This window comes from Loxodonta africana, chromosome 10 (genome assembly GCF_030014295.1).
Source record: "Loxodonta africana isolate mLoxAfr1 chromosome 10, mLoxAfr1.hap2, whole genome shotgun sequence".
In the NCBI taxonomy this organism is placed as follows: Eukaryota; Metazoa; Chordata; class Mammalia; order Proboscidea; family Elephantidae; genus Loxodonta; species Loxodonta africana.
Window position 1 is genome coordinate 6106771 of NC_087351.1, and position 22388 is coordinate 6129158.

A 22388-nucleotide genomic window follows, 5' to 3' on the forward strand; every position below is an offset into this window, starting at 1 on the left:
ACCCAATGACAGGACTCCAGTATACATAAAACAAACTCTAACAGCATGGAAAAGAGAAATACATGCCTCAACAATAATAGTAGGAGGCTTCAACACACTACTTTTAGCGAAGGATAGAACATCCAGAAAGAAACTTAATAAAGACATGGAAAATCTAAATGCTATAATCAATCAACTCGACCTCATAGACATACAGAACACTTGACCCAACAGCAGCTAAGTATACGTTCTTTTCCAATGCACATGGATCATTCTGTAGAATACACCACATTTTAGGCCACAAAGCAAGCCTTAACAAAATCCAAAACATTGAAATAACACAAAGCATCTTTTCTGATCATAATGCCATAAAAACAGAAATCAATAACAAAAACAGCAAGGAAAAGACTCAAATACGTGGAACTGAACAACACCTTGCTTGAAAATGACTGGATTAAAGAAGAAATCAAGGATGGAATAAAGAAATTCATAAAATCAAGTGAGAATGAAAACACAATACCAAAATCATTGAGGCAAAGCAAAAACAGTACTTAGAGGTCAATTCATAGCAATAATTCACATCAAAAAAAGAAGAAAGGACCTTAATCCTAAAAAACAAATGAAGGAGAGCACCAAAAGAATCCCTCAGATACCAGAAGAAAGGAAATAATAAAGATTAGCAGAAATAAAAAAATAGAGAGTAGAAAAACAGTTGAAAGAATCAACAAGACTGAAAATTGGTTCTTTGAAAAGATCAACAAAATCGACAAACCATTGGCCAAACTGACAAAAGAAAATCAGGAGAGGAAGCAAATAACCTGAGTAAGAATTGAGATGAGTGACATCACAACAGACTAACTGAAATTAAAAAGATCATAATAGAATACTATGAAAAATTGTACTCCAACAAATTTGAAAACCTAGAGGAAATGGACAAATTTCAAGAAACACACTACCTACCTAAACTAACATAATCTGAGTTAGAAAAACTAAACAAACCCATAATAAGAGATTGAAGAATCATAATAAAATAAGAATAAGTAAATAATAATAAAAGTAAAAATAATCTTTAAAAAACTGCCAACAACTACAAAAAAGCCGTGGCCCAATGACTTCACTGGAGAATTCTACTAAACTTTCAAGGAAAAGCTAACACCAATACTACTAAAGGTATTTCAGAGCATTGAGAAAGAGAGAATACTCCAAAACTCATTCTATGAAGCTGGCATAGCCCTGATACCAAAGCCAGGCAAAGACACTACAAAAAGGAGGAAACTACAGACTAATATCCCTCATGAACATAGATGCAAAAACCCTCAACAAAATTTTAGCCAATAGAATTCAACAACATATCCAAAAAAAAAAAAAAATACATATCAAGTATGCAGGAATGGTTCAACATTAGAAAATCAATCAACATAATCTACCACATAAATAAAAGAATCACAGGATTATCTCAGTAGATGCAGAAAATGCGTTTGGCAAAGTAAAACACCCATTCCGGATAAGAACTCTCAGCAAAATAGGAATAGAAGAGAAATTCCTCAGCATAAGAGAGGGCATTTTTTCAAAGCCAACAGCCAACATCATTCTAAATGGAAACTGAAAGCATTCCCCTTGAGAACAAGAACCAGGCAAGGATGCCCTTTACCACCACTCTTATTCAACATTGTGCTGGAGGTCCTAACTAGAGTAATAAGGCAAGAAAAAAAAAGAAAGGGCATCCAAATTGGTAAGGAAGAGGTAAAACTATCCCTATGTGCAGGAGATACGATCTTATCCACAGAAAACCCCAAAGAATCCACAAGAAGGCTGCTGGAATTAATAGTGGAGTTCAACAGAGTATCTGGATACAAGATAAACATACAAAAATCAGTAAGATTCTTCTACACCAACAAAGAGAACTTCAGAAAGGAAATTACCAAATCAATACCATTTAAAATAGCCCCCAAGAAGATAAAGTACTTAGAAATAAATGTAACCAGGAATGTGAAAGACCTATACAAAAAAACTGCAAAACACTGTTGCAAGGAACCAAAAGAGACATAGGTAAGTGGAAGAACATACCATGCTCATGGGTAGGAAGACTCAACATTGTGAAAATGACAGTTCTACCCAAAAGCATTCTACAGGTAGAATGCAATCCCGGTCCAAATACCAATGATATTTTTTAACGAGATGGAGAAACAAATCACCAACTTCATATGGAAAGGTAAGAGGCCCTGGATAATAAGTAAAGCATTACTGAAGAAGAAGAAAGTGAGAGGCCTCACGCTACCTGATTTTAGAACCTATTATACAGACATGGTAGTCAAAACACCCTGGTACTGGTACAGTAAGTGACACATAGACCAATGGAACAGAATTGAGAACCCAGATGTAAATCCATCCATGAGCAGCCGATATTTGACAAAGGCCCAAAGTCGGTTAAATGGGGAAAAGACTGTCTTTAACAAATGGTGCTGGCATAACTGGATGTCCATCTATAAAAACATGAAACAAAACCCATACCTTACACCATACACAGAAACTAACTCAAAATGGATCAAAGATCTAAATATAAAATCTAAAATGATAAGGATCATGGAAGAAAAAATAGGGGCAATGCTAGGGACATGGCATAAATAGTAGTATACAAACTATAACAATGCAGAAACACCAGCAGGAAAACTAGCTAACTTATGCTCATCAAAAGACCTCTCCAAAAGAGTAAAAAGAGAACCTACAGACGGGAAAAAAATTTTGGCTACGACTTATCTGAGAAGGGTCTAATCTCTAAAATCTGTAAGATACTGCAACACCTCAAAAGCAAAAAGACAAATAATCCACTTAAAAAGTGGGCAAAGGATATGAACAGACACTTCTCCAAAGAAGACATTGAGGCAGCTAATGGACACATGAGGAAATGCTGGTGATCATTAGCCGTTAGTGAAATGGAAATCAAAACTACATTGAGATGCCATCTCACTCTGACAATACTGGCACTAACAGAAAATAACAAATGTTGGAGAGGTTGTGGGGAGATTGGAACTCTTACGTACCACTGGTAAATAAAAACCACCGCTGGTAGAAATATAAAATGGTACAACCACTTTAGAAAATGATATGATGCTTCCTTAAAAAGTTAGAAATAGAAATACCATATGATCCAGCAATCCCGCGGTCCTTGGAATATAACTTAAAGAATTAACACCTGTCAAACAAATAGACATATGCACATTCATGTTCACTGCACCACTATTCACGATAGCAAAAAGATGGGAACAACCTAAATGCCCATCTACGGATGAATGGATAAACCAGTTGAGGTACATACACACAATGAAATGCTGTGCAACGATAAAGAACAATGATGAATCAGCAAAACATCTCACAACATGGATGAATCTGGAGGGCATTATGCTGAGTGAAATAACTCAGTCCCAAATGGGCAAATATTGTATGAGACCACTAATATAAGAACTCAACAAAAGATTTACACACAGAAGAAAGCATTCTATGGTTATGAGTGTGGGGAGGGTGGGTGAAGGGAAGTCGTGTGTCACCTTTGGTAAAGGGAAGAATAACACACAGTATAAGGGATGTCAGCACAACTGGACCAAAGAAAAAGCATAGACGTTTCCTAGACACATCTAAACAGTTTGAGGGATTGAATAGCTGGGGCTGAGGCCTGGGGATGATAATCTCAGGGGACGTGTAGGTCATTGGCATAACAAAGTTTAAAAGAAAACGTTCTACATCCCACTTTGGTGAGTAGCACCTCGGTTCCTAAAAGCCTTTGAGCGGCCGTCTAAGATACATTTATCAGTCCTATCCCACACAGAGCAAAGGAGAATGAAGAATACCAAAGACAAAAGGAAAATACTAGATAAGGACTAAAGGACCACATGAACCAGAGACTCCACCAGCCTGAGACCAGAAGAACCAGATGGTGCCCAGCTACCACCAATGACCACCCTGACAGGTATCACAACAGAGTCCCAGACAGAGCTAGAGAAAAATGTAATACAGAATTTAAATTCTTGTAGAAAGACTAGACTCTCTGGTGTGACAGACTGGAGGAACCCCTGAAACTGTGACCCCTGGGTGCCCTGCTAATCCAAAACAGAAACCATTCCTGAAGCCTACTTTTCAGACAAAAATTAGACAGGCTTATAAAAGAAAAAATCACGCGTGGAGAATACGCTGCTTAGTTCGGTCAGATGTATGAGACCAAATGGGCAGAACCTGTCCAAAAGCAGGATGAGAAAACAGGAAGGGACAGGAACTGGACAAATGGACACAGGGAACCCAGGGTGAAAAGGTGGATCATGCTGTCACATTGTGGGGATGGCAATCCGTGTCACAAAACAGTATGTGTATAAATTTTTGTATGAGAAATTGAGCCGTAAACTTTCACCTAAAACACAATAAAATAACAGCAAAATATATATGTGTGTGTATATATCTATCTATATATAGTCATGGATTGACTTGTGTCCCCCCAAAATATCTGTCAACTTGGCTAAGTCATGATTCCCAGTATTGTGTGATTGTCTACCATTTTGTCATCTGATGTGATTTTCCTATGTGTTGTAAATCCTGTCGCTATGATGTAATGAGATGGATTAGCGGCAGTTATACTGATGAGATCTACAAGATTAGATAGTGTCTTAAGCCAATCTCTTTTCAGATATAAAAGGGAGAAGTGAGCAGAGAGATATGGGGGAACCTCATCCCACGAAGAAAGCAATGCTGAGAGCAGAGCACCTCCTTTGGACCTGTGGTTCTTGCGCGATGAAGCTCCTAGACCAAGGGAAGATTGATGACAAGGACCTTCCTTCAGAGCGAATAGAGAGAGAAAGCCTTCCGCTGAAGCTGATGCCCTGAATTTGGACTTGTAGCCTACTAGACTGTGAGGGAATAAATTTCTCTTTGTTAAAGCCATCCACTTGTGGTATTTCTGTTATAGCAGCAGTAGATGACTAAGACAGAATTTGGTACCGAGAGTATAGAGTGCTGCTCTAACAGATACCGAAAATGTGGAAGTGGTTTTGAAACTATGAATGAATTGAGGACTCAGAAGGAAATGAGGAGAGCTGTTACGTTGGAGTTGACACAGACAGCAAGAAGCAGCAGCAGAGGATGAGCAGCAGCAGAACCAGGAGACCAGCGCAAGACAGTGCTGGAACTGGCCTACGGAGCGAGAAAGCTGAGTGCCTGTGAGTAGGACGCTTCCTGGCAGAGTGGCCTGCCTCCGGGCACTCATCAGTAGAGCTAGGCTTGCTGACCCACGGAGCAAGAACGTTGAGTGCCTTTCAGCCGAACTTCACTGGTGAGGTGGGGTGCCTCCAGGCACTTACTGGTGGAGCTGTAGGCTATGAAACACTTGGAACATTTGCCCCAGCAGGGCAGATGCAGGTGTGAGGCCCGAAGGGCTGAGAGACTGAGGAACCAGGAAGCAGAATGAAGAGACAAGGAACACAGGAAGCAGAGCTGCCTCAGTCTCAAAAGGTATGGCCAGGACCTCTGAGGTTTCAAAGGGTGGAGGCATGGCCTCTTGTTTTTCTAAGGGTGGAGTTGTTGCTCAGATGCACGTAAAGCCTAGGGAGTAGAGATGCTGTCCCAGTAGGCCTGGAAGGAGGAGCTAAAGCCCAGGGCCAAGGGGCCTCCACTCTGAGTCCAGAGAATGTGGCCAATACCTAGAGTCTAGAGGGCAGAGCCATCACGTAGATGGCCTCAGAGAACAGAGGATTATTTTCAAGCCCTGAGGGCTAATTGAATGTGTTCTGCTGACTTGCTTGGTGCCTGTCATCCCTTCTTTGCTTCCAATTTCTCTCATTTGTAATGGAAGTGTCTAGCTTGTGCCTGTTCTGCCATTGTACCTTTGGAAGCAGATAACTTGTATTCTAGATTTCATAGAGGAAGAGAAACTTTTGGATTTTGGACTTGGAGTTAAGACTTTTGCTATGATATGGTGGGGTGAATATGTTTTACATGTGGCAAGGTCATGAGTTGTGGGGGACCAGAGGGTGGAATGTCATGGATTGAATTGTGTCCCCCCCAAAATACCTGTCAACTTGGCTAAGTCATGATTTCCAGTACTGTGTGATTGTCTACCATTTTTTCATCATTTGGAATTTCCCTATTTGTTGTAAATCCTATCGCTATGATGTTAATGAGATGCACTAGATGACTAAGACATATATAAAGTGTCTTTTTGTTTTTAATGATCAGAAGTTAATTTTCTCACAATTTAGGAGGCCAGAAGTCCAAAATTAAGGGTACCAGCTCTAGGAGAAGACATTCTTTCTCTTTGTGCTCAGGAGGAAGGTCCTGTCCCTTTTCAGCTTCTGTTCCTCGGTTCCTTGGCAATATTCATGTGGCATGGCATCTGTCTTCCCCCATTTGTGCTTGTTTATTTCTGTACCTAATCTGTTCCTTTTATATCTCAAAAGTGAATGGCTTAAAAAACCCTATACTGATATGGCCTCATGAACATAACAAAGAAAACCCTATTCCCAAATGGGATTACAACCACAAGTATGGGGATTAGGATTTACAACAGATATTTCTGAGGGACACAATTCAATCCATTAATATAAAGGAATGAACTATTGCTACGTACAACAATGTGGGTGAATTTCAAAATAATTGTTGTTGTTAGGTGCCCTCAAGTTAATTCCAACCCATAGCAACCCTGTGCACAACAGAACAAAACTGTGTGGTCCTTTGCCATCCTCCTGAAGGTTGTTATGCTTGAGCCCATTGTTGCAGCCACTGTGTTAATCTACAAAAAGCGACAATTTTATCTCTTCATCTAAAATTTTTCTTTATTATTTTTGTGTTATTAAATAATAGTGGTTATAGTGGGACTTTATGACTTTAAAGGGACTGTTTTAACATTTCACCATTAAATGAGATATTTCATGAATATGCTTTACTAATTAAGAATGTTTTTTTCTATTTCTAGTTTGTTAAGACTTTCTATCATGAATGGGGTTGAGTTTTGCCATACACTTCATTGACAAGATATTGTATGTTTTTATCTCCATTAGTTTGTTATTATAGTGAATTACATTAATAGATTTTTTTCTAATATTGCACCAGCCTCACATTTGTGAAATAAACTTTACTTTGCTATTATGCTGGATTTGATTTTCTAACATTATATTTAGATTTTCCGACTATATTTATAACTGATATTAACCCATAATTTTCATTTCTCATGTAGCTCCTGTCCAGTTTCAGTATTAAGTTTGCGCTATAATCATATAATCTATTGTGTTGCATTTCATCTTTTCTGTGTCCTGGGACAGTTATGTAAGATAGACATTATCTGTTACTTTTATATTTTGTGGAACTTTCATATAAAGTCACCTGGACATCCTCTTTTCTGGGGCAGATCTTTGACCCCATTTTAGTTTATGTGACAGTTATTGGTATGTTCAGATGTTTTCATTTTGAGCCTATTTCAGAAACATGTCTCTAGAAATTGCCCATTTTGTTTTTCAGATTTATTGGTGTAAAGATTAAAAAATTATTCTATGTAGTGCTTTCTACCTTGAAGGGACATTTCCTGATCAAATTATTAGTCCATATTTACCGTTCTTACACTGTTTCGAGAGTTCCTTCTACTATGTAAGAGGCAGAGATTTGGCTTGCTTAACTGACACCTGTCAGTAGGTGATCGCTACCAAGGTATAAAGGCGCTCTGGTGGTGCAGTGATTGCTACTGACGTATAAAGAAGCCCTGGTGCTAACAGAAAGGTCAGCAGTTCGAACCCACCAGCCACTCCACCAGACAAAAGACCTGGCAATCTGTTCCTGTAAAGATTACAGCCTTGGAAACCCTGTGGGGTAGTTCTGCTGTGTCCTATAGGGTTGCTATGAGTTGGAATTGACTTGACGACACTGGGTTTATTTATGTATAAAGGAACTATGTGGGATTTCTGTAAATAGCGAGCAAATCCAATGGTCCACTGTGTGTTGAATAAATATCTTTTTAAAAAAATTTTTATTGTGCTTTAAATGAAAGTTTACAAATTAAGTCAGTCTTTCACACAAAAGCTTATATACACCTTGCTACATACTCCCAATTGCTCTCTCCCTAATGAGACAGCCCGCTCCCTCTCACCACTTTCTCTTTTGATGCCCATTCCACCAGCTTCTAACCCCTTCTACCCTCTCATCTCCCCTCCAGACAGGAGATGCCAACATAGTCTCAAGTGTTCACCTGATCCAAGAAGCTCACGCCTCACCAGCATCCCTCTCCATCCCATTATCCAGTCCAATCCCTGTCTAAGAGTTGGCTTTGGGAATGGTTCCTGTCCTGGGCCAACAGGAGGTCTGGGGGCCATGACCACCGGGGTCCTTCTAGTCTCAGTCAGACTATTAAGTCTGGTCTTTTTACGAGAATTTGGGGTCTGCATCCCACTGCTCTCCTGTTCCCTCAGGGGTTCTCTGTTGTGTTCTCTGTCAGGGTAGTCATCGGTTATAACTGGGTGCCATCTAGTTCTTCTGGTCTCAGGCTCATGTAGCCTCTGATTTATGTGGCCCTTTCTGTCTCTTGGGCTCATAATTACCTTATATCCTTGGTACTCTTCATTCTCCTTTGGTCCATGTGGGTTGAGACCATTTGGTGCACCTTAGATGGCCACTTGCTAGCATTTAAGACCCCAGACGCCACTCACCAAAGTGGGTTGCAGAATGTTTTCTTAATAGATTTTATTATGCCAATTGACTTAGATGTCTCCTGAAGCCATGGTCCCCAAACCCCCACCCTTGCTATGCTGGCGTTCGAAGCATTAAGTTTATTCAGGAAACTTCTTTGCTTTCGGTTTAGTCCAGTTCTGCTGACCTCACCTGTATTGTGTGTTGTCTTTCCCTTCATCTAAAGTAAAATAAATATCTTTTTTAAGAAGCAAAGTCTACAAGCATTGAAAGAATTTTTTATAAGCAGCTATAGAGGGATCAATGTTGATCCATTATGGATGCCCTTGATAACTTATTTTTAGATAATGTGTGTTGAATTTTTGAACACTAGTCCTTGTCTAAAGGACGAGGCAGTAGGTATACAGTTAGTGTTTTAAGGAACCTTCAAAACAGCATGACAAACATGTCTCTGAATATTGGTCATTATTTGTGGGTTTTAGGTGAACAATCCCAAGTAAAAGAAAGGCTTTTCTTGGGTAACCAATGCAGTTCACTTGGATAGTCTTGCTTCATGTTAGAAGTCTTAATGTCAGTGTCGTAGTCAGGATTCTTTTGGTGGTGAATGATTGAAACCCAAGTCTAACTAACTTAAAACCAAATAATTAAATAGAAGGAGGGAAATTCATTTGTCCAGTGATGGAACAAATGTTACTACCAACTTTTTCCTATTTTTAACTCTCAGTTCTGACTTTCTCCAGAGGGGAAGATTTATTTTGCAGCAGTCTTTTTCTATAAGGCAACAAAAGATGGTCCTTAATTTCAGAAAGAGATGCTTTCTTTCCTACCATCTATCTCAATTCTTTCTCCAAGACATTGATTTACTCTGTTCCATCTAGAGGGACAGCATGTTTTGATTGGCTAGACCTGGATCGTTTGTCCACCTGGGTGGGGAAGGGGCAGTGAGCTGACCATGGTCTCAACATGCTTCTTAGAGAATTTGGGTGGGGTGGTTCCCAAAGGGAAGCAAGCGTATGCCCTTTACTAACAGACCGTATATAACTAGAAGTGATAATTTGTAGTATTGCGTATGTTTAATTTGTTTATGTTTTTCAGATTATTGCAAATCATCATATGCAGTCTATTTCATTTGCCTCTGGAGGGGATCCTGTAAGTATGGATTCATAAAATTTCTTTTTATAAGGGTTGAAAGAACAACCATGTAAAGCATATTAGTCACTACTTGCCTTTTCTCAATATCTTATTATATTTTAGAAATAACTATATATCGTGAGTAATCAAGAATGTGATTTTGACAAAATAGTCCTTGTCACTGATTCAGAAATATTTGGATTAGTTGATGAGCTAACAATACTCTGCTGTGCTATTAGCCATGTAGTTGTCATCTGAGAAGTTTCTTGTTGGTAGCATCTAAGTCACTGAATGCAAGTATGTCATCTATGTGTGGTCTGTCCTCTCTCAGCATTCTCAGTACAGAGTTCCAGACAGACATTTCTAATCAACTGGACTTGGCGTGGAAGGGGAAGCCTATTTGCCATTCTGGCTGTCAACCAGTACTAAGTCTAATCTAGAGTGAGCAAGCAGGTTTGCAGAAACTCACGGAGGGCAAGCTCAGCTGGTCCCTGGGGCAAACTTGCATGTCCTTGCTCTCGGGAGGCCACATGGTGCTCGTTTCCTTTGAATTGTGCAGGGTGGAACAGACAGTCTCTCTCCAACCCTACTTTGCAGAGGGAAGTGTTATTCATTGGCTCCCTACTAGACCAGAGCAAAAGGAGAGGGACATTGAAACTAGGGGGTTTGTGACTGAATCAGAAACAAATCTATTTAAACTGAGAGACTGGAAGGAGGATTTTTGCTCCTCTGTGACATTACGGATCTTCTTCCCATGCCTGTAAACAAATGGCAGATTAAAAGAGTGCAGAATACAGCTTTCGTGACACCAGTAACGTCAAGGAAACGTATGGGGAACATACACAGATCTCGTTCTTGCCCAGAACATACTACCTCCTTTTCTGTCAGACATTAATTATTAAAGATTATACCTTTCCAAAATGAAGTAATGAAATCCTGTTAAACAGCTGGGTTTTTTTCTTTCTCCTATCCCCCTTTAGTTTCTCACTTGCAGCTGAGGAATGAAATTAGGCCCATAAATGATAGGACACAGAAACCGGAGGATCAGTGATAAAAAATAAATCTGGCAGCTGGTATCACTGTAAAGTTTGATTTGTTTTAAACTTATTCTTAGTATTTAAAAGAATATAACAAAAAAATAATTGCCTATCCTAAAAGGAAATAAAGTTCCAAAGTTACTATCTGTAATCATTGCTTCATTTACTGACATCTAAAGTATTTAAGCAAGTTCCTCCATTTGGTTGTTGGTGTAACTTCGTTTTAGGTAAAATATATAACAAAACGCTATTTAAATTAGCCCATTCTTAAAAGCACTTCAATGATTACTTGTCTTCACACTGACTACTGGTCACTCAAATTGTTTAAGCATGTCAAATCCATTTGGGTTTTACCAGTTCCTAACCTCTCAGTCTTGGGTTTTAACCTCTCAGTCTTGGGTATAGTTATTTTCTAATAAATATAGTAGTTTCATGACACTACCATTTAAAGGTAAACCAGATTTTAAGAGCTTCACCTTTTCCCAAAGAGGCTTCACAGATGACTAATTGTGGACTCATCAGCAAACAGGAGGCATCCAAGGTGGCTGACTCTTAGCAGCGGCTGTGTGACCATAAGCACCCAGCATAATACTGGATCTGAACTCTGATCCATTCAGCCTTGCAATCTGGCCTCGACAGTGACACCAAAGGGTATGTTGGGTAGCAGAACAGGCTACTGAATCCAGCCTGAAAATGCCAGCGTTGTCTTTTCTTTTCCTAACTGGTTGTAGCTCAGCCATCCAAGAATGGACTCAGATGCTTTTTTAAGATATTTGAATGAATTCTGCAAGTGTAATGTGAAAAATAATTACTGATACTTGCCGTAAATTTTCCCTTTTCAAGTTTCAAAGGTTACTGTCATTTTAGGATTGAAAAGCAAATCCTCATTTATTCTAGGGTCCCTTTCCCATCTGTAAACGGGGGAGTAATCACTCTTGCCTCAGAGTATTGATGCATTTAACATTGGCGATAAGTGGTAGCTATCACCATTGTTACTATTGTCCATATTTGCTTTTTGCAAAAGGGCTTGGAATACTAGCTGAATTAACAGTCCCGTGGTCCAATGTAGTAACTGTCATCTTACTAAATTTCCTCCGAAAAGTTTAAATACTGGGTATTTTTCTTCAGCTCCTGACCTTTCTCACTCCTGCCTTTACTTTCTTCTCAAAAAGAGTTTACCTGTCTCCCTTCTGTTAGTCCTGAAAATGGTTCCTGGTAATGCTTCTATAAGGAGCCCTAGTGGCGCCGTGGCTAAGTGCTTGGCTGCTAACTGAAAGGTCAGTTGAACCCGCCAGCCACTCCGCGGGAGAAATACGTGGCAGTCTACTTCCATAAAGATTTCAGCCTAGGAAACCCCATGGGGCAGTTCTGCTCTTCCTATAGGGTTGCTATGAGTCAGAATTGACTCAACAGCAGTAGGTTGATACTTCCATACCTATATATGCTTTCTCCATTTCAAAAATGCATTGCAAATATATCAAAATTAAATACATTTCCCCCACTTTTAACCTTTGTAAATTCTCCCTGATACCTACGGTCATAGAATTTTAGAACTCTGAAAGTGTTGAAGACTGCTGTAAACATGAAGAAACAGGTCTGGAGTCAACCATGACCTCTTTTCCCATCATCTAACAGGCCAGGCGACGTTGCTGGCACCTTGTCACATCTCAAACTTTAAAACTACCATCAAAAAAAAGAAAGTCCTCAGCAAATGTGGCTTTGCTTTTGAGTGAGTAGAAAATAAAAGCAAGCTTGTAGGTATTGCCTTATTTATATAGTATATAGTTCAAACCTATATTTTTTTTTTGCATAAGAGAAATTTACTTAGGTATATGATTTTTTAAAATACCCTAAGACAAGTTATGCTGACCCTGACCTGCTTCCTGTGTGATTCGTGGTGGGTTACGAAGTGACTGTCCTCAAGGGTGTTACAAACAGGGACCTATATGTCCTGCCAGCTGATTGCATCTTCCCTCTGAAGAGTCATGCTTCTAATCTGCAAAAGGCATTGTGTGTATTTTTTCCAAGATCTGAGATAACAAAAAGCATCTTTAATGATTAAAACTTTATCATTCATCAGCTTACTATTTTCAATAAAAGTCAGAATTACCAAGTAGCTTTTTTGTTTTGTTTTGTTTTTATGAAGTCAGCAGCACATCACTTGGTTTTTCATGGATTTGCTCTTTAAAAAGTGATTTTTTTCCTTTCTATGTATTCCATGAAAGAATCGACTGCTGCCACCACCAATATTGACCAAATAAATGTCTTATATTTTTTGCTTTATTGTTGCTTAAGTTTACTTTTACTAACATCCACAAAACCCATCATCTCTTTTTAATTAACTTATTTTCTGATGTACATGGTATCTATCTGGACCACAGGGAAATTACAGTGCCACGTTCTAGTTTATGACAGCCTCATGATCACATGACCTCTGGTATTTCGGCTTTCAACACATGAGAGAGTCATAGTCCCCAATCACTTTTTTTTAAACATATATGCCCTAAAAGAATTCCCTACCCGCATAAGTTTCTTTTATTTTTTTGTAACATAGTTTGCCTCTAAATTTTTAATCTTCATATTCTTTCCCCAAGGGGGCAGAGAATGTGAACTCCACAATTATTAAACGATGTAGTATGTATTTGTTTATGCTTTCCTTTTCCCTTTAAACAGGAGCAGTAGTGTTTTAATTGCTTGCCTCAGAATCACGTCCTAAGTGTGCTCTTATTTTTCAACAGTGCAATCCATTCATTTTAAATGCAATCGTTTTCCCTTTTTTTATAGGATACTACAGACTATGTTGCCTACGTAGCTAAAGATCCAGTTAATCAACGAGGTATGGAAAGCAACTTCTAGATTTCTTAAGAGCTGGTATATACCAACTTTAAAAAGTATTAAGCGGTTATTTTTCAATGTACAGAATGATGAGGATCACCAGAGTGCTATATTGGGTTCTAGAAAGATTACGTAAATTTGAGGTGGAAATAAATAGCCCTGCTAGCATAGCAAGGAGCCCTGGTGGCATGGTGGTTAAGAGCTCAGCTGCTAACCAAAAGGTTGGCAGTTCGAATTCACCAACCACTCCTTGGAAATGCTGTGGGGCAGTTCTCTTGTTTCCCATAGGGTTGCTATGAGTTGGAACTGACTCGACGGCACCTAACAGCAACAATAACAAACAGTGCAAAGAAAAAAAAAATGTATAGATGGGATTTAAAACCCAGCCATTTGAGAGACCCAGCAACCAAAAGGTGTATTACCTATTTGTATACTCAAAAAAGAACCTGCTTTGGTTGTGATGGAGGGGCAGGCTGCCATGCCCCAGTGGACAAGTGAGCCAATCCAGCGAGCTTATCTGTCTGCACTGGTCTCAGCAAGTGTTTATGTGTATGTGTGCACACACATGAGTGTATGCATACGTCTGTGCATATGTGTTGAGCCCGTGCACTTGCCGTACAGCAGCCTGGGATGTCACTTTGAGTATTTACTCCTTCTTATCCCTGGGACCTCAGCTTAAATGTCTCTTCTTTAAAGAGGCTTTCTTTGATTGATAGCACCTCCTATCCCTAGTGGCATATCCACCCCCTACCCCACGTGCTCCATAATAATACCTTCTCTCTGTTCTGATAACAATTATCCCACACTTTTATTATTTTATTTACTCACTTGTTAGTGTGTTTAATGCCTGTCCTTTCCACTAGACTGAAAGCACCACGACGGCAGGAACTTGTTTATTTTGCTCATTGTTATTTCCTAAGCAGTTATCACGATGCCTAGAACATATGTGATGTGCAATAGCTATGTTGTTGAATGGCCAAGTGAATAGAAGAGTGAGTTGGTTGGATTGCTCATCCCAGGATTTATCCAGGTTACCCGAAAAGTTTATCTCCCAGCACACTTTGGATCGAGGGCCTGGGGTCCTTGGGTTGCTGTTCTCCCCGGAACAGGCATGGTTAGTATTTTCTCTCTATTTCTAACTTTGGAAAATTCAGATTCCTCCTAGGGATGAGTATTTTAGGCTGGCTCTCCTCCTTCAGTAGAGCCTGTTCGTTGGGCATATCCTCTGCCACCCCATGGATGACGTTTTCCCCAGAACATTTATTAAGCACACATGGACTGGGACTTAGAAACGCAAAGAGCTATAAGACACAGAAGTGGACACACCCCTGGCTGGTTGGGGACAAATGAATAGAACACGCTGGAATGTAGAGCAGCATCGTAGCAACACACACCCCCCACTGACAGACAGGCGGTGGCTGTGCTTGAGGTGCGTTGGCCAGGGATTGAGTCTGGGTCTCCAGCGTGGGAGGCGAGATTTCACCACTGAACCACCAAGGCCCATCTGAGGGCATTGGCCAGGAATCAAACTTGGGTCTCCTGCATGGGAGGTAAGAATTCTACCACTGAACCACCAAAGCACTCTTCAGGGTAGATAGGAGACCAAAAACCAAACCAAACCCATTGCCGTAGAGTCGATTCCAACTATAGGGCAGAGTGACCCTATAGGACAGAATAGAACTGCCCCATAGAGTTTCCAAAGTGCCTGGTGGATTCAAACTGCCAATCTTTTGGTTAGCAGTCATAGCTCTTAACCACTACACCACCAGGGTTTGTATAGAGAAGAGAGGGCTAATAAATAGGAACCTAATCCTCTGGGGGAAACCCTGGTGGCGTAGTGGTTAAGTGCTACGGCTGCTAACCAAAGGGTCGGCAGTTCAAATCTGCCAGGCACTCCTTGGAAACCCTATGGGGCAGTTCTACTCTGTCCTGTAGGGTTGCTATAAGTCGGAATCAACTCAACGGCACCGGGTTTGGGTTTGGTTTTGGTTTGGTAATCCTCTGGGCAAATGGATGAAGAGAGCTGTTTATAAAATAGGGATTCAGGAAGATTGACTTGGCAGCAAGATGCAGATAGGTGGATTCAGACACTTAAGGCAGGGAGATCCGTTTGGAAGTTATTGAGATAGTCAGAGATGAAATGATGAGGCCAGCCGCAGGTGCAGAGCCTGAATCGTAGTAGATGCTCAGTAAATGCTTGCCAAAAGAACATGGCCTCGGTGAGATGAAAAGGAAGGACAGATAACACATACTATAAAACACTCCATTGAAATCGACTCCTCTAAACTAAATAGTGAAGAACGGATAAGAGTCAAACAGTGAATAGGACAGACAGGAAACCGTGAAGGGGGGACGGGGGTGGGTGGGATACCAGAGAAGAGAAACCTCTTTTAATTATTGCCTAAGCTTCCCTAAAGAATAACTGTTTGCTATTTGGGGGAAGTTCTCTCAACAGCAAACCTTTTGTCTTAACATGAAAAAGACAGGGTGAGAGGAGGAAAAAAATACCTCAGGAAATCTATGTGTTTAGTAACTTTGCCAATGGCCATTGAATATCTCTGGGCACAGCATGTCATTGCTCCTCAGTATATGCAGGCGAGGATTTCGAAGATTAATGTAGTTGTTGAGGGTAGTGACTAAGCAGGAGCCATATGCTTGCAAATGACCTGCTTTGCTTAAGTGGAACAAGAAAGCCAGAGAAAATTATGATGAAGCACCTTCACTTTGAAAGCTTCTGTTTTGGTGCCTGAGTAGTTTGTCAGGCCCGAGCTGCCTGAAGGGAGTTCAAGGTAATCCTTGCATGGAGAGCCTGAAGGGGTATTTGTTGAGTGAAGTTATGGGTGGGACCTGAGGGGTAAGATAATGGACTCAGGGCCCTAATAGAGGTTTCAGTTCTTTCTTTCTTAGCCCTCTGCCTGTAAATATGAAATAACATAGATGCTGGAGCCAGGCAGACTGGCTTGGAATCATAGTTCTTCCACCATCTTGCCATATAACTTTAGGCAAGCTGTTTCACATCCTTGAACCTCAATCCTCAGTTTCTTTTTCTTTTAAATGGGAATAATAATATCTACTTCCTGACATAGACCAATGGGATAGAATTGAAAGTCTAGAAATAAACCCACACATCTGTGGTCAACTGAACTTTGACAAGGTGCTAAGTTCATTTAATGGGTAAGGAAGAATCTCTTCAGGAAATGGTGTTGGGGAAATTGGATTTCCACATGCAGAAAAATGAAACAGAATCCGTGCCTCACACCATACACAAAATAATATTTACCTCCTGGAGTTGTTGGGAGGTATAACTGAGGTAATGCTCACTGCCTTCCCTCCTTCCACTCATCTTTCTTTCTTCTTTAGGGAAAAGGATATATTGAGTAGATGGATGACTTAGGGTAATTGTTTTGGATTAAAAACTTAGCATTTCTCCATCACTTATTTTTCCTTTTTCTGCTCCCTCCTCCCCTTTTTTCTTTATCTTGATTATAGATGCCTATGCGAGAACCTGCTCTATTCTCAATAAACCCCCCTGCGTGCACACCCCCTATTGTGAAATCATTTCCACTCACCTGAGCCCCTTGGCTTTAATTTCTGCCCAGAGGTATGGAGACAACTTCCGAGTCCACAAATAATGATTAATTTCATACTAATATGCAAGCCACCAAACTAATTATTCTGGAAGAAAAAGAATTCCTGGCCTCCATGGACTCAACATTTAGTGGGAGAGATAAACATAATCTCATGTACAGAGAAGGAGGGTGTGCTGGTTAAGACTGTATGTCAGCTTGCCTGGGTCATGATTCTCGGTGTTTATGTGTGATCACTCCCATGAGGGAATCTGCTGTGAGTAGTCAATCAGTTGAAAGGGAGTTTCCTTGGGGATGTGGCCCGCATCTGAATATAAGCAGGTGTTCTGGCTTTTTGTGCACTCTGGATCCTGCGGCTGCCTCCTGTTCATCTGACCTCTGGCTCTTGGGATTTGAGCTATCAGCTTATCTGCAGATTTTGGGATCCCTCGATTTTCACAGCACAAGAGCAGGAGCCCTGCTCTCTGACCTGCCAGTCTTGGGTTCACTAGCCTCTGTGGCTACATGAATTGAGGGAAGCCTCTATCCTGATCCATGGACTTGGGACATTTCAGCCTCTACAATCACGTGAGCTGTTTTCTTGATATAAATCTGCCTGTATACATTTTTATATATGGTTTTGCTTCTCTGGAGAACCCAGCCTAAGACATTTGGTACCAAGAATGGTTCTAGAGAAACAAAATTGTAAGGATGAGTTTTCTAAATTGGTTCTGAAGTCTGGTTAGTCTTAAAGATGTTGATGATTTTGCTTCCAGTAGTAAAGAGGGTGCTGCTATTCCATGGCATGAGGTGGTGATACAATTAACACAAAATATCACCACCAGTAGATCAGGTATTGGTGAAAGGCAAGGCTCTGAGTGAACACATGTGTGATGTCTTTCCATAGTTTTGTCAGATTGAGAAGTATAAGGAAACTGGTTCGTTGGTCCTACTTTTGCTAGACAAACCAGTAAAAGAAAGAGATGTGCTCAGGGCTTCAGAGTCAAAGCCAAGTGCTGCATAAATGACCTTAAGGATTCCACTTGTGCTTTGAAAGAAAGCTTTATTTTTTGTAGTAACAGAGTTGAAATTGCTGAAAACCAAACCCAGAGCCTTATTGTAAGAGTGACTGAATTATAATGCTAGCTCAATTGCCAACCTTGAGCGGTGTCTGAAGTTAAAGTAAGGGCATCGATTGGGAAGAAATGGGATCCTGAAACTTGGGATGGGGACATATGGTCAGATAATCAGGAAGCTGGAAACACTGAGACACTAAATTCTGTTGAATCACTCCTGCCAGCAGCAAGCACTCCCATCTGAAGAGATTACTTCATGTTTGTTTGCTAAACCACCCTGCCCAGAAAAACCATTAGCCTCTCCACTCCCATCTGATGAGATTAGCCCTAGCCCAGCTGCCTCTAAGAAGCCCTTGCCTGAGTCGTTGCCTGGGGCATTGCCTGAGGCAGATGCTTCACAAGACAATGCTGAATATTCTCAAAACAATTTCACGCTACAGATTCTGGCTTCTAGACCTGTAACTAGACTTAAGTCCCAGAAGAGTCCCAAAAGGTGAAGTACAAAGTGTGACCCAGGAGGAGGTATACTACATTCCAAAAGAACTGCTTGAATTTTCTAATATGTACAAACAGAAACTTGAGTGATATGTGTGGGAATGGCTATTAAGGGTGTGAGATAATGGTGCAAGGAACATAAAGATGGATCAGTCTGGGTCCACTAAACACAGATTCTTCAATCAATGTTTCAGCTCGAGAAGTTAGGAAAGGATCTAATAGCTTGTTTGGCTGGGTAGCTGAAGCATGGATTACAAGGTGGCCTACACTAAATCAAGTTGAAGTACCAGACCTGCCTTGGTATACTGTAGAAGAAAGTATCCAAAGGCTTAGGGAAATTGAGCTGTTAGAGTGGATTTATCAGGTTAGACCCACAGACCACACATGGAGTGCCCAGAGGACACACCTTTTACCCCTATTGTGAGGAATACTTTTGTAAAGGGAGCTCCAGCATCCTTGAAGACTGCTATTTTATGTAAATCAGATTTGACAGTGGGAACTGCCATAACTGAATTAAGACATCTAACTACAATGGGGCTGATTGGAACCCGTGGTAGTAGAGGCCAAGTGGCTGCACTCAATCGACAAAGACAAGGTGAGCATGGTCACAGTAATGGACCAGCGGAGTCAAAGCAGTAATCAGAATAGTCTGATTTGTATGGACTTATGGCGTTGGCTACTTAGTCATGGTGTCCCTAGGAGTGAAATAGAAAATCTACTAAATATTTACTTGACCTGTATAAACAGATAAATTCTAGGCCAGGTGAACAGCAGTGTAAATTGAATAACCAGAACAGAGAGCCACAGTTCCTCAATCAGTTCTCAGATTTGAGCAAGTTTAAAGACCCGCAACCCCTTGGATGAAGGGGAGGCTGCGTCCCCTTGAGGAAGGACTCCAACACACTGCCAAAATTTTTTCTGTTAATCTTTGTCCCAGCCTTCCCCAAAGGGATCTATAGCCTTTTATGAGAGTGACTGTTCGTTGGAGAAAAGGAAATAATCAGACTTTTTAGGAATTACTGGATACTGGCTCTGAACTGCCATTAATTCCAGGATACCCAAAACATCACTGTGGCCCACCAGTCAGAGTAGGGGCATATGGAGGTCAGATTATTAATGGAGCCTTGGCTCGTGTCTGTCTCACAGTAGGTCCAGTGATTTCCTGAACCCATTCTGTAGTGATTTCCCCAGTTCCAGAATGCATAATTGGAATAGATACACTCAGCAACTGGCAGAACCCCCACATTGGATCTCTGACAAATAGAGTAAGGGCTATTATGATAGGAAAAGCCAAGTGGAAGCCATTAGAATTGCCCCTACATAGGAAAATAGTAAACCAAAGCAATACCGCATTCCTGGAGGGATCGCAGAGATTACTGCCACCATCAAGGTCTTGAAGGATGCAGGGGTGGTGATTCCCACCATATCCTCATTCAGCTCGCCTATATGGCTATGCAAGAAACAGCCGGATCTTGGAGAATGACAGAAGATTATTGAAAACTTAACCAGATGCTGACTCCAATTGCAGCTGCTGTTCCAGATGTAGTTTCATAGCTTGAGCAAATTAATCTGTCTCCTGGTACCTGGTATGCAGCTACTGATCTGTTTAATGCCTTTTTCTCCATACCTGTTTCAAAGGACCATCAGAAGCAGTTTTCCTTCAGCTGGCAAGGCCAGCAATGCACCTTCACTTGCCTACCTCAGGGCTACATTAACTCCCCAGCCTTCTGTCATAATTTCATCTGAAGGGACCTTGATCACTTTTCCCTTCCACAAGACGTCACACTGGTCTATTGCACTGATGACATTATGCTGATTGGACCTAGTAAGGAAGAAGTGTCTAGTCTTATGTGCTAGAGAGTGGGAAATTAATCCCACAAAAATTCAGGTACCTTCTACCTCAGTGAAATTTCTAGGGGTCCAATGGTGTAGGGCATGTTGAGATATTCCTTCTAAAGTGAAGGATAAATTATTGCATCTGGCTGCTCCCACAATGAAAAAGGAGGCACAGCACCTAGTGGGCCTCGTTGGATTTTGGAGGCAAGACATTCCTCATCTTGGTGTGCTTCTCTGGCCTATCAAGTGACTCAAAAAGCTACTAGTTTTGAATGGGGTGCAGAACAAGAGAAGGCTCTGCAACAGGTTCAGGTTGCTGTGCAAGCCGCTGTGCTACTTGGGCCATATGATCCAGCTGATCCAATGGTGCTTGAAGTGTCAGTGGCTGTTTGCAGTTTTTGGCAGGCCCCTATTGGTGAATTACTGCACAGACCCTTAGGAGTTTGGAGCAAAGCGCTGCCATCCTCTGTAAATAACTACTCTCCTTTGAGAAACAGCTTTTAGCTTGTTTGAGCCTTAGTAGAGACTGAACACTTAACCATGGGACACCAAGTCACCATGCGGCCTGAACTGCCCATCATGAATGGTGTTATCTGACCCACAGAGTCATAAAGTTGGACATGCACAGCAGCACTCCATCATTAAGTGGGAGTGGTATACACAAGATTGGGCCTGAGCAGGACCTGAAGACACAAGTAAGTTGTGTGAGGAAGTGGCCCAAATGTCCATGGTCTCCACTCCTGTCAATTACCTTCTATCTCCCAGTCGGCACCTGTGGCCTCTTGGCGATTTCCTTATGATCAGTTGACTGAAGAAGAGAAAACTCATGCCTGGTTTACAGATGGTTCTGTGCAATAGGCAGGTACCACTTGAAAGTAGACAGCGGCAGCACTACAGCCCCTTTCTGTGACCTCCCTGAAGGGTGGTGGTAAAGGGAAATCCTCCCAGTGGACAGCACTTTGAGCAGCATATCTGGTTGTTCACTTTGCTCGGAAGGAGAAATTTCCTAATGTGCGATCGTGTAATGATTCATGGTCTGTGGCCAATGGTTTGGCTGGATGGTCAGGGACATGGAAAGAACATGACTGGAAAATTGGAGACAAGGATTTATGGGGAAGATGTATGTGGATAGACCTCTCTGAATGGGCCAAGGAAGTGAAGATATTTATGTCTCATGTGACTCCTCACCAAAGGGTGACCTCAGCAGAGGATGATTTTAACAGTCAAGCAGATAGGATAATGCATTCTGTGGAAACCAGTCATCCCCCTTCCCCAGCTACTCCTGTCATCGCTCAATGGGCTCATGAACAAAGTGGCCATAGTGGCAGGGTGGGAGGTTATGCATGGGTTCAGCAATGTGGACTTCCACTCACCAGCCTGACTTGGCTACAGCCACTGCTGAGTGCCCAGTCTGCCAGCATCAGAGACCAACACTTGAGTCCCCAATATGGCACCATCCCTCCAGGTGATCAGTCAGCAACCTGGTGGCAAGTTGATTATGTTGGACCACTTCCATCATGGAAAGGGCAGTGTTTCGTTGTTACTGGAATAGACGCCTACTATGGATATGGATTTGCCTTCTCTGCACACAATGCTTCTGCCAAAACTACCACCTGTGGACTTACAGATGCTTTATCCACCATCATGGTGTCCCACACAGCATTGCCTCAGACCAAGGGAGTCACTTCACAGTAAATGAAGTGCAGCAGCGGGCCCGTGCTCATGGAATTCATGGGTCTTACCATGTTCCTCATCATTCTGAAGCAGCGGGCTTGATGGAA

At 41.3% G+C, this 22388-nt stretch overlaps 1 protein-coding gene across 1 annotated transcript in view; it reads left to right on the top strand.

The window, feature by feature from the left end:
• SHC4 (SHC adaptor protein 4) overlaps positions 1-22388 on the top strand; it is a 247411-nt gene that overhangs the window by 171289 nt on the left and 53734 nt on the right. The window contains exons 5-6 of the mRNA XM_003420135.3: positions 9727-9780; positions 13584-13635. Coding sequence (XP_003420183.1) covers positions 9727-9780; positions 13584-13635 — 106 coding nt within the window. The remainder of the gene's footprint in view (positions 1-9726; positions 9781-13583; positions 13636-22388) is intronic.